The sequence below is a fragment of the Phyllostomus hastatus genome, unplaced genomic scaffold, assembly GCF_019186645.2.
Source record: "Phyllostomus hastatus isolate PE091 unplaced genomic scaffold, TTU_PhHast_1.1 phas_contig_118, whole genome shotgun sequence".
Taxonomy (NCBI): Eukaryota; Metazoa; Chordata; class Mammalia; order Chiroptera; family Phyllostomidae; genus Phyllostomus; species Phyllostomus hastatus.
In genome coordinates, this window is record NW_025333543.1 from 11,608,280 (window position 1) to 11,622,099 (window position 13,820).

The 13,820-nt window shown below is 36.4% G+C and overlaps 1 protein-coding gene across 1 annotated transcript; it reads left to right on the top strand.

Annotated features, from left to right (window-relative positions):
• The first annotated feature begins 11,282 nt into the window (after nt 1–11,282).
• On the top strand, nt 11,283–13,107 carry SMIM30 (small integral membrane protein 30). Its single transcript, XM_045847646.1, has 3 exons — nt 11,283–11,335; nt 11,707–11,793; nt 12,224–13,107. The coding sequence occupies exon 3, from the start codon at nt 12,270–12,272 to the stop codon at nt 12,444–12,446; it is 177 nt and encodes a 58-aa protein (XP_045703602.1). The 5' UTR covers nt 11,283–11,335; nt 11,707–11,793; nt 12,224–12,269; the 3' UTR covers nt 12,447–13,107.
• Nucleotides 13,108–13,820: the final 713 nt, after the last annotated feature.

Here is a 13,820-nt window from a genome sequence, read left to right on the forward strand (position 1 = left end):
AATTGACTTCATAGTTACTGAGGTTAGGAAGGTAAATAATCTTTCTGATTACATGTCTGCGTGAATGGATTTGAGATTTTAACCCAGACTTGAAATAATAACCAAGTATAATTATAATAGAATGCTTTAATAAATATATCAACATGTAAATGTAGAAGGAAGCCAAAATGATGTTTCACTTTAGATTGAATATATGAATATTATGTGTAACCAAAAGAAGTGGATTTTAGTTCTTTCTGTGCCCTAATATCTCATATATTATTGAGTTATCCAAGACTTGAGGAAAATTATCAGTATGTATATAGCCTATAATGCTTGAATTGTACACTTCTAAGTATGAAATGTAAGATCTTGATTATATTTCATACTTTTTATATTTTGAGGGAAAGGTCAAAGAAAAACTAGTATTGAAGTACAAAAAAGTGACCAAGCAAAGGATAAATTCTAAAAATAGCCTCATGAGACTTGATATATACACATGCTCATGAGATTCCAGTTATTTTAATTGCTACCATCTTCCTGTGCTGCCCCAATCATTTTCTTTGCAAGTGTTGGGAACTGCAGGTGGGCTCTGCCTGCAGAGCCCCCCTCACTGTCTGCCATAGATGAAAATAAGTCTACCAAGACATGATCTGCTTAGGGAGGAAAGGTGACTGATCTCTCAAAGGAGAAGGGCCAGGAGCCTATTCCTCAATGGGCTTTTACTGGGTTTAATTTGCATAAAAATACAGGGCATATACATAAAGCTCATCAATCATTGCCAGACAGTAAGGATCAAACAATAGATAACATTCAAAGAACTGTGAGGGCTTATTTTGGGTCAGGGTCAGATAGTTAAAGGACCATAAAACTTTGGGAAACAAACTCATTTCATGCTTGGACCCTTATCATTTAAACTGAGGGTATTAGCAAAGTAGGTTTCATATGATTTTATGCATTCTTTCTTAGGCCTGATCACCCTGGGAAACCTGCCCTTTCCAGAACAGGGCCCCAGCCACCTCTAGCTTTGTTTCAGGCTTAAGTCAGGCAGTGGAAGTAAGGCAGCCAGGATAGTAGGAGACTTCTTGCAGACAGAATGAGGACTCAGGCTATGTCAAAGTCAAAGGGTGAGGGTCCATCATCCCCTTTTTCTATAGCCCCCCCAAGTCCTTCCCTGAGGGCCCCCCCATGACTATGTCTGTCTTAGGTCATCCCTCCCTTGAGGAATCTTACCCATCATTGGCTTTAGTGGTCATCTGCTCAGGGCCAAGCAGGGTGAAGTAAAGTGGGTAGAGGCAGTATCCATGCCAGGGAGATAAGCTTTGTCTCCTTAGTGGCTTATGGTTCCAAGGTCTCTTTACTCAGCCTTAGCCATGGGAGGTTACAGCTTCTGAAACCAGGCAGGGAAGTTCCCAACAGGGAACTAAGAAACTAGTATTTTGGATTAACTGATGCCTGTCAGTGCTTTCTGATTATTCATGTTCTGTTTGTTGCTTTAAAGGAAAAGTAATGGCAAGACTGTTGGACCAGTATTGCAGATCTGTAGCATCATTTCTTATTAAAAGTGAATAATTTGATTACCAAAGTTTGTCTAATTAAAATTTAACACCATTCTAATAAAGGCACAAATTTCTTTAAAAAATGGAACTACATCAAACCAAAGAGTCTTTGCATTCTAAAGGAAACCTTCAACATAACAGAAAGAAACTTACTGAATGGGAGAAGATATCATCTAATAATATATTGTATAAGGGGTTAATATCCAAAGTATATAAAGAACACATACAACTTAACACCAAAAAAAACAGGGTATGGTTTTTTCAAAAAAGAGCTGAGTACATGAATAGACATTTCTCCAAAGAGGACATATATTATAGATGGCCAATGGTCATATATGAAAATATTCTCACATCACTAATCATCAGAAAAATGCAAATTAAAGCCACAATGTGATATCACCTATCAGAATGGCTATTATCAGTAAATCAACAAACAAAAACTGTTGGCAAGGACATGGAGAAAAAGGAACCCTTATACACTGTTTGTGGGACTGTAAATTGGAAAACAATATGGAGATTTCTCAAAAAATTAAAAATATAAATACTATATATCCCAGCATTCCTCACCTGGGTATTCATATAAAGAACTCCAAACACTAATTCAAGAAAATATATATACCGCTATGTCCATTGCAGCATTACTAATAGCCAAACTATGGAAGAAATCTAAGTAACCAACAATAAACAGATAAAAAAGAGGTGGTACATATTTATGATAAAATATTATTAAGCCACAAAAAAAAGAATAAAATCTTGCCATTTACAACATGGATAGAACAAGACAGCATTGTACTAAGTGAAATGAGTCTGACAGAAAAAGAAAAACACCATATGATTCACTTATATATAGAAACTAAAAACAAAATAAACAAACATCATGGAAAGAAACTCAGAATACAGACCCTGAAAGGATGGTTGCCAAATGAAAGGAGTTTAGGAGATGGTGATAAAGGAAAAGGAAGAAGATATACAAAATGTCAGATGTTAAAACATCCAAGATAGTGGGAAAGTAGGTGGAATTTACATTCATATACATCCAAAACTAAGTTAAAATTACAAATAAATTATAGAACAATCAGATGGCCAGAAGATGGCGGCAAGGTAGGTGGGAGCTGAACCCACTTGTTTCTATACCCAACTGGGACACCTAGCCAATCATCTGAAGAATGGAGTGAACAGCCAACAGAATCTCAGCTGACATGAAATTTGGAAGCCAAAGGTTGCAGAGGACATTTAAAAGTGGGTAGTAATAAGATTTTGTAGGCCAATGGGAAGGTCCCTGGACCCTGAGCCAGAGACCATGGCTACCACAGGAGCTTTGGAGGAAAGCCAGGTCAGTGATTGTAACTTTGTAGCTCCCTCCAATCCCAGAGCAGAGAAGTCGCAGACCCATGCCAGGAGAAACCTGGATACTTAAAATCGCTGGGGGATAAATATCCAGTAAGAGACACACAGCCAGCAACATACCCTGGCTGGGACTGTGGTTGCCAGCTGGGTAAGTACCAGAGAAGTTAGAGAACTGGGTGGCGGAAGATGGCATAAGAGTTGGACTGCAATTAGCCATGACCCAGATGGTCTCTGGAATGGTCAGAGAGTTGATCTGTGTGGAAAGCCAGGTTCTTGATAGGAATGGCTGGCCACAACCAAAAGGAATTCACTCAGAAAATGCTATCAGATACTGTGCAAGGAACTGTCCTTTGCAATAGCAGGGCAAATAAAGAGGGAAGAGGGGAGCACAATTTGCTCCCAATCATGGTGCCTCACGTGTTGATCAAAGAGGGGCAGCAAGGTATCAGAGGGGTAGCAGCACCCCTAGAGACTTAATTCAATCTGGGAACTAAACTTCCCTGAAGGGACTTTGCATGCATGCATGGAGTGCCCAGGCCAACAAAGAGGGAAGACGAGAGGTGCTATTTGCTCCCACTCAGTGCACTTCACAGACTGATCCAAGAGTTGCACAACAAGGTATCCACCTATAGGTGCCTGCCTGGCACATACACACAGAGTAGACAGTGTGGGCTGCCTAAAATGGAGAGACAATGTAAGAACCTGTAATCAGAAGGAATGGAAGACACCCACTAAAAGAGCTAAATGAAATGGAGGAAAGTAAGCAATCAGATATAGAAGTCAAAAGAATGGTTATAAGGATGCTCAAGGAACTAACAGACAACTACAAAGAACTGAATGGGGACTATCATAGTATGAAAAAGGAATGAGAAAATATAATAAGAACCAGGAAGAAATTAAGAATATAATTTCTGAAATAAAAAACACACTAGAAGGAATTACAAGCATGCTTGATGAAGCAGAGGACTGAATTAGTAAGCTGGAATACCAGGTACAAAGAAATAGCCAGATAGAGAAGCTGCATGAAAAAAAGACTAAAAAAATATGAAGATACCTTAAGGAAACTGCAAGACAACATAAAATGCAACAACATTCAAATCATAGGAATACCAGAAAGAGAAGAAAAGGGCCAAGGGATAGAAACTCTATTTGAAAAAAAAAATAATGACAGAAAACTATGCAAATTACAGAGTGGAAAAGCCATGAAAGGTCAGGAAGCACAGAGGGTCCCAACCAAGATGAACACAAAGAGGCTTACTGCAAGACACATCATAATTAAAATGCCAGTTGTAAAGAAAAAGAGACAGTCTTAAAAGAAAGAAAGAAGAAACAAGAAGTAACATACAAGGGAACTCAGATAAGGGTAGCAGATGATTTCTCAACAGAAAACACTACAATCCAGAAGTGAATGGCAAGAAATATTCCAAGGAATGAAAAGCAAACTCCTGCAACCAACACTACTGTACCAAGTGAGGATCTCAATTAAAATGGAAGGCAAAGTAAGGAGTTTCCCAGACAGAAGTAGAATGAAAGAACACTGGCACTGCACAAAAACAGTACTTCAAGATATGCTAAAGGCACTGCTCAAAGAAGAGGAAAAAAAAAACAGCCAGAGAAAGAGGAACACAGGTACAAAAGGGGGGAATGAATACCTATCTAACATTGAAGGATTTCAATGTTAATGGATTTTTGCTCCAATCAAAAGGCATAGGGTAGATGAATGGATGAGAATATATGATCCACACAGATGCTGCAAAAAGACACACCTCAGAAAAAAGACCTAAACAGACTGAAAAAGAACTGTTGGAAACAAAATATTCCAAGCAAATGGACAGGGACAAAAGCTGGTGTAACAATAATTTTATCAGACAAAATAGACTTCAAAAGAAAGGCCAAAAAGAGAGATACAGAAGGACACTTCATTATAATCAAGGGAAGAATCCATCAAGAGGACATAAACATTGTAAATATATATCACCCAACATAGCACACCCAAATACATAAGGGAAATCCTGGAGAACTTCAATAAACATATAGACTTCACACACTTATACTAGGGGATTTTAACACACCACTGTCAGCCATGGATAGATCTTCCAAACAAAATAAGAGCAAGGATTTTGGGGCATTAAACAATGCCCTATATCAAATATACTTAACTGATATATATAGAACTTTACATCCCAAAGAAGCAAAATACACATTATTTTCAAATGTACATGGAACATTTTTAAAGATAGACCACATGATAGAACACAAAACAAGATTAACAAATTCCAGAAAATTGAAATCATATCAAGCATTTTCTCAGACTACAAGTGACTGAACTAGAAACCAAAGAACAAACACAAAAACACTTAAATTCATAGAGATTGAAGAGCGTCCCATTAAACAATGAATGAGTTTATAGTGAGATCGTGAAGAAATCAAAAAGTTTCTGTAAACAAATGAAAATTAACAAACAACAGTACAAAATCTATCAGACACAGCAAAGGCAGTCCTGAGACAGAAGTTCATAGAGATACAGGCCTACATAAAAAAGATAGAAATATTCCAAAGAATCAACCTATCCCTACAACTACAAGAACTGTATTAATAACAACAAAAAAAAGCCTAGAACAAATAGAAAAAATGAAACAACCAAGATCAGAGCAAAAATAAATGACATAGAGACTAAAAGAACAACCTAAGATCAATAAATCCAGGATCTCATTCTTTGCAAAGATAAACAAAAATAGACAAGCTTTTAAGCAGACTTATCAAGATAAAAAGAGAAAGGACCCAAATAAATAAAGTCAGAATTGAAAGAGGATAGATTACAACTTACATCCCAGAAATACAAAGGATTTTAAGAAATTACTACAAAAAACTAACCCCAAGAATGAAAACCTGGGTGAAATGGAAAAATTTCTATAAAAATATAATCTTCCAAAACTGAATCAAGAAGAAGCATAAAGCCTGGACAGACTGATAACAACTAATGAGATTGAATCAATAATCAATGAATTCTGAGCACACAAAAACCTGGGACTGGAATGTTACACAGGAGAATTTTATAAAACATTTAAGGAAGAGCTAACCCCTATCTTTCTCAGATTATTCCAAAAAATTCAACAAGAAGGAAGACTCCCAAACTCTTTTCATGAAGCCAGCATCATCCTAATCCCAAAGCCAAATAAAGACACAACAAAAAAAGAAAACTACATCCCAATAATGCTGATGAACATAGATGCTAAAATCCCCAACAAAATATTGGCAAACCACATCCAACAATACACTGAAAAGATCATACACCAGGATCAAGTGGGATTCATCCCAGGGGTACAAGGGTATTACAATATTCACAAGTCAATCAATGTAATATGTTACATAAATAAAAGGATGGACAAAAATCATGTGATCATATTAATAGTGTGGAAAATGCATTTGATAATAGCAATGATAAAAAACACTCAGCAAAGTGGGAATAGAGTAGGCATACCAAAATATAATAAAGCCCCTATTCAAGAAACCTACAGCCAATAGCATACTTAATGGAAAAATCTAAAAGCTTTCTCACTAAGATCAGGAACATGACAAGGATGTCTGCTTTCTCCAATTCTTTTCAACATAGTGTTGGAAATCCCAGCAACAGCAATCAGACAAGAAAAATAAAAGCCATCCATTTTGGAAAGGAGGAAGTAAAACTGTCACTGTTTCCCAATGACATGGTAGTTTAAATAGAAAGCCCTATGGACGCCACCAAAAAACTACTCAACCCAGTGACTGACTTTGGGGGAAAAACAGATATAAAGTCAATATCAGAAACCAAAGGCATTTTTGTACACCAACAACAAAATATCAGACACAGAAATCAGGGAAAAAATCTTATTTGCTATAGCAACAAGAAAAGTAAAGTACCTAGGAATAAACCTAGCTAAGGAGGTAAAAAGCCCTGTACTCAGAAAACTACACAACACTGAAGAAAGAAATTAAGGAAGAAAAATAAATGGAAGCATATACCATGTCATGGGTTGGAAGAATTAACATTATGAAAATGTCCATACTACCCAAAGCAATTTACAGATTCAATGCAATATCTATTAAAGTACCAATGGCATATTTCACAGACATATAACAAACATTTCAAATATATATATGGAACCATAAACAACTCTGAATAGCCTCAGCAATTTTGAGAAAGAAATACAAAGTAGTAGGGATCACAATACCTGATATCAAGCTGTATTACAAGGCCACTGTAATCAGAACAATCTGGTACTGGCTAAGAACAGACACATGGACCAATGAAACAGAATAGAGAGCTGTGAAAAGAAAAACATATTTCTATGGTCAATCAATATTCAACAAAGGGACAATGGACATAAAATGGAGTAAAAATAGCCTCTTCAACAAATAATGTTGGGAGATCTGGACAGCTATATCTAAAAAACTGAAACTTGACCACCAACTTACACCATATACCAAAATAAACTCAAGATGGATAAAAGACTTAAATATAAGTTGTGACACCATGAAAGTCCTAGAGGAGAACATAGGCTGGAAAATTTCAGATATCCCAGATAGCGATACTTTCATCAATATTTCCCCTAGAGCAAGGGATATAAAGGAGAGAATAAACAAATGTGACCTCATCAAATTAAAAAGCTTCTGCATGGCTAAAGAAAACATCAGCAAAATGAAAAGAGAACCAACCATACGGGAAAACATATTTGCGAGTGATACCTTGGAGAAGGGTTTGATCCCCAAAATAATTAGGAACTCATGTGACTGCACACCAGAAGACAAGCAATCCAATTGAAAAATAGGCAAATGACTTGAGCATACACTTCTCCAAGGAGGACATACATAGGGCCCAGAGACATATGAAAGGATGCTCAGCATCACTAGCCATCAGAGAGATGAAAATTAAAACCCCCGCAAAGAAGGATGATGATCTTACAGGAACATTTATAAAGGAGTCATGGGCAAAGACAAAGGGGGTGTAATATTGAATGTGAGAGATGGGTTTGGGTAGGGCAGGTGAGAGTAATGAGGGTAAAATGGTGACAACTGTAATTGCACAACAACAAAATAAATGTCCAGACAAACCAAGGCAATCTATAGATTCAATGCAATTTCTATTAAAAACCAATGGCATACTTCACAGTTCTAGGACAAATATTTCAACAATTTTTATGGAACCAAAAATGTCCCCAATTAGCCTCAGCAATCTTGAAAAAGAAGAATAAATTAGGAGAGATCACAATGTCTGATATCACACTATACTATAAGGCTATTGTAATCAAAACAGGCACAAGGACAGACACATAAATCAATGGAACAGAATAGAGTGTCCACAGATAAACTCAGGTCTCTATGGTCAATATTTGACAAATGGGACATGAGCACACAATGGAGTAAAAATAGCCTCTTCAATAAATGATACTGGAAGAGCTGGACTGGCAAATGTAAAAATGAAACTTAACCACCAACTTACACCATACACCAGAGTAAACTCAAAATGGATAAAAGACTTTAATATAAGAAATGATACCATGAAAGTCCTAGAGAAAAATATAGGCAGGAAAATTTTAGATATCCCATATAGCAACTGGTACATTTACACAGTGGAATATTATGTAGCCAGAAAAAAGCAGAAACTCCCACCCTTCATGACAGCATGGATGGAACTGGAGAATATTATACTAAGTGAAATAAGCCAGGTAGTGAAATAAAAATACCATATGATCTCACCAATAATAGGAATCTAATGAACAAAATAAACTGAAGAACAATATAGAACCATAATCATGACAATACGGAACAGACTGACAGTGACCAGTGGGAAGGGGAAGGGGGATAATAGTGGAAAGAAAGGGAAGGCACTAGTTAAAGAACAGGTATGAGTGACCCACAGACATGGACAATGGTGTGGAATTGACTGTGGGAGTAGGGGTAGGATGGGTGGAAGTGGACAAAGGGGGAAAAATTGGGACAACTTTAACAGAATAACAATAAAAAATATTAAAGTATAGAAATAAAGTGTGATTAGAATGTAATGAGCATGGATGATTGGTGGGTTGACCTCAAAGAGGCAGGCAGAGGCCAGAATATTTAGGGCTTTGTGGGTCTTGAAATGGAGTTTGGATTTAATGTGATCCAACTGGAGAGTTTTAAGCACAGATATAAATTATATAATTTTTTAAAAAATCACCAATTAGGGTAGTAAGAAAACAAAACTGAGAACTAGGATACCATGCTATTCCCAAAACTAGGACAGTAATAAAGCACACAAAAGCAATATCTTTATTAAATTTGCATGATTGAGATGGGTGTTGGTTAGGAGAATTTAGCCAATTATATTTTAAAACTATGGAGGCCCAAAACATGCCTGTACAAACTTATGCTACTTTTTTTTCAGATGGGAGAGGTCATTACTTGACTTTTACTCTATTGCTATAAAAATAAATGCACTTTACGATCTACAGCCTCTTCAAATTTAAAAGCAAATTACTATCTTCAATGTTAACACACCTAGAAACAAGCCTGTGATAATACTAACTTTAAAGTAGTCTCTGCTAACTTGAGCTAACTGAAATAAACATAGGGAAAAATTAAATGCACAGAATGTTCACACTAGAATATAAAAGAATATTTTGGAAGCCATAAAAATAGCTCCTATTTGAAATGTAATTGATTAATAAGGCACAATACTAAAAGTAGATCAAGCAAATGAGTCAAAGAGAGAACTCGTTAAAATAATCAAGTTCAGAGAAGCAATGCAGACAATGTTAGGACAAGAGTTTCAAGGTCTGGACAGTTCTTACTAAATGCTAATCTTGCCAAATGTTAAAATACAGTACAGTATTTTGCAGATACAGCTGTAAACTGGATGAAACTGATGGGGTCTTACCCCATAAATATAGCCAACTGCAAAAAAGAAAATTAACACGTAAATAACAAAGTATTGCATATGAGCAATGGCTAAGATTTTCTTCTTGGAGACAGAGGTTTGGATGTGGATACCCTACATCCTTTACTTGTGTCAACCATGTCTCATTCTTGTTTAGAGCACCCTCAACAACAAACCCCTTTGAGTTTGATAACATTATTGTGTAGTTATCCTCAGACTTCCAATTTGCAAGACACCTTGATTTGCTACTTCTTTGTCTCTAATAAAATCTTGTTGGTACATTTATTTATTATTATTAGCTAAATAGTTATTGGCCAACATTACTGAGCACTAACTGGGTGTGTGTTGAGGTACCAATAAAGTTTTGCTGTCAGTCTAGAGAGATTGTGTAAGGAAAAGATAACCACCATGCTATTTATGGGCATTGTACTGCTGCATCAGGAAAAATGAATCTGAGAGACTGAGACTTTCAGATAGGGCAGGTGACTTCATCCCTAACCAACATCATTAATAACTGACAATCTGAGGGTATCAAATAAATTGTGGAGTCAGTAAATGAGTTGAGAAGTCTGTGACTAGAAAGGTATAGTAATGACTTCACAGATATTTGACTTCAAGAGATTCAGAAGAGGTTATAACTTATATATGCAAATAGTTCAGTCTTGTGATTTAAAAGGAAGTTTTATATCTTTTCATACATGTTTGGGGACATTTAGAGTGGTTATCATAAAAACATGAGTGAGAAACAATCACTAAATTGTACCATATACTGCATTCCTGAACTAATATGGAAACTTAGAACTTGAATCATATAAATGTTCTTAAAGCGCTATAACCATTTCTTTCAAAACTTTGTTTTCCCCTCTACAAGTGGCTTTAACATTTTCCAAAATGTCTTAAAATGTTTTCCGTCCATTGGTTAAAAAGAATTAACAGACTCATAAGGCACATTTGTTAGATGGTGGCAGTGGGTTCCCTTCAAAATTGTGGGAATCCTTGTTTATTTTTTTAATTTATTTTTTAATTGTTGTTCAAGTACAGTTTTCTGCCTTTTACTCCCATCCCAGTCCACCCCCCACAATGCTCCCCGTGTCCCTCTCATTTCTCCGCACCCCTAGTTTTTGTCCATGTGTCTTTTATACTTGTTCCTGTAAACCCTTACCCTTTTCCCCTGAAATTCCCTCAGAATCCTCTAGTTTAAAAGCATCTTAAATAGATGGCTCTGGCTCGGGTGACCTCTTCCTGCTTTTATTTTCAGTGGAAGATAAAGCCATAACATCTTGTTTGGGAAGGTTAAAAAAAAAGTTGCTGTCATTTTTTGTCGTGTTGTTTTTACTATCAAGTAGCTTTCGTACAAACACACTAAACCAATTTATCTGTAAAACATTGGGACAGTAGCAAGCCTCATACTCGCTAGTCTTCTTCCACACAGCTTGGCGGTCACCTCTCTTCCAGCTGGAGGGGCACACGGAAGTCGTGGTTGCAGCGATTGTGGGAAATGTAGTTTAGAGACACCGCCCTCCTTGCTATTCCTGTAATGGCTGCTTCCTGTAAGGTAATGTAGGAATTCTCTTAGAAAGGATAGTCGGGTTGCCACAGCGTATTTGTAAAACGGGGCAAATTTGCACCCTGCCCAGCCAAGGCAGGGATTCTTTTTAATATCTTTAAAGTATTGGAACGAACTTGTCTGTCAATACGATTTTTTTTGTTTTTTTTTTTTAGTTTTTCCTGTGTGAGTGAACTGACCAACTTTGTCTAGTACCCCTGCTTGAACAAACTGTTTTCTCTAGTTATTACTCATTTCTCCCCCTTCCGTATCAGCTCCCTGATTTGCACTGACTGTAGCTGCCCTCTTAAAATAATATTAATGGTAATAGTAATGATTTTGAGTGATTTTTAAGTCCTCCCTTCCTCTTCTCATAATAGGCGTTGTCACGTGGAACCTCCTAGCTTCCGAGTTCCAGAAAGGGAGTATTTCAAGTCAGAAACAATTATACATATATCGTTTCTTTGGTAAGTTGTACTGATTCCCCACAAATTTATAGAGTTTTATTTGTGTGAGTTTTACCAGGTTTGTCTGTACTTCCTGGTTGAGAAAGACCCTAGGAAAATAATTTTTACTCAGTAGGATATTTTAAGTTTCCAAGTGAGTCTCTTGGGCATTTTCTGTTCTTATTATGTTCTGCTGTTCAGTTTGGTTGATTCTCACGTGATGGCATTGTAGAGTGTGGAAAAATCGCTTGAGTTGATTATGAGAAAGGGAGATTAACCTCAAATGACCATCTTTAAGTACCTTTTCCCTTAGCTTTTTTCCCAGTAAAATAAGAAGGTGTGTCTGAAATTTAAATTTAAAAAGTTGTGTAGATTATCATGTATTCACAAGGTAATTTTTAAAAGGTAGGAATTTTAATGGTTCCTCTTTGTTTCCGTGTTTAATTTCTAGAAAACCTTCAGAGCTCAAGATCCAGCCATCCCAAGATCCCAACATCATGACCTCAGTTTCAGCACAGTTGCTAGTCCTCATTTCACTGCTTTTGATGCTGCCTGTTGTTGAAGCAGTAGAAGCAGGAGATGCAATCACTCTCTTTTTATGTGTGGTTCTCTGCATTACAGGCATTTGTGCTTGTTTGGGGGTATATGCACGAAAGAGAAATGGAGAGGTATGACTTTGAAGAGCCTCCTGAATCAAACCTCACCCTGAAAATTTTTGCGCTGTTGAGATTAAAAACTGAGCTTTGGTGTTTGAAAGTTCCTGAGAAACAAAAAATAGGGCAAATAGGAATAAATTGATACATGGAAAAAATGTTTTTTCATAACAAATAGTGCACTGAAAAATGCAGTCTATAGTTTGTGTTTGCTAGTTAGAAAGAGGATCAAGTAAGTCAGATGGCTGAAATTTACATAAGTAATATTTAATAGTCTCAAAATTCTCAAAGCAATGAAATTGGGAGAAGGACACTTGCCTAGGATTCTAGGAAGTAGCCACTATTCAGTTGTAATCTCTGCCTCCTGTATTGTTAAGGAGACTTTTCTCTGTATTTTTACTAAATTTTTGTTGTCTCCCAAGTGAATATTGTACCTAGATATTAGATATAAAATATAGTTGATCAAAACTTAAAAAATTTATTTCTTGGGAAGAAAAGGTTTAAAAAATGTACTCAGTGTATCTAACATTGAAATGGAGAAAAGATTTAATGCAAAAAATATACTCTGTACTGACAGTGAAATAGAGAAGAAATATAATGTTAAAATCTTTATATTAACTGAGTAACGCTCCCATGGTGAGAAATACTATAACAAATATAAACCCATTATGTTGCAAGTTAATGTATGGTGTCTATTTTTTTGTTTATTTTAAGCTATTTCTTTGTGCGGACTTTTTATATAAGCTAAATAAGAAGGGCAGGATACCTGACCTAACTGATCACACGAGTTTATAGAGTCACAATAAGTGGAAAATGAAAAATGAGCATAATCAAGGCAGGAGAGGAGGAAAATGTAGTAGCCTATACTGATTTACACACAACCCAATGAGACATACTTTTTCTGACCTTGCTACTTAATGTGTTCTCAAATCAGCAATATCACCTGGATACTCATTAGAAATGCAGGATCTCAGGCCCCATCCAAACCAGTTGGATTAGAAGATGCATTTGTTTAGGAGCCCAGGCGTATCTGCACATTTAAGTTTTAAAAATACTACTCTAACCTGTTTGAGTCCAAGAATTGCCCAATATACTGGATAAAACTCAAATTCCCAAGTCCCTCTCAATTGTGTTGTAGTCATTGTAGGGTTAGATACTATAATCCTGTGTTTAAAAAGGGCCCCCAGTGATTCTTTTGATTCTGTAGATAAAAGCACCATAGAATAATCCAAGTAAATCAAACTATAGTGTCTTACTAGAAGCAGACAGTCAAGTTTCTTCCTAAAATAATGCATTATCTAACCTCTAACTGCAAGTGACATTGGAAACCTTAATTTTGGTCAGAAAACAGGCAGCAGCAATTTAGGATTCTGTTTACAGTGCATTTCTGCAGGT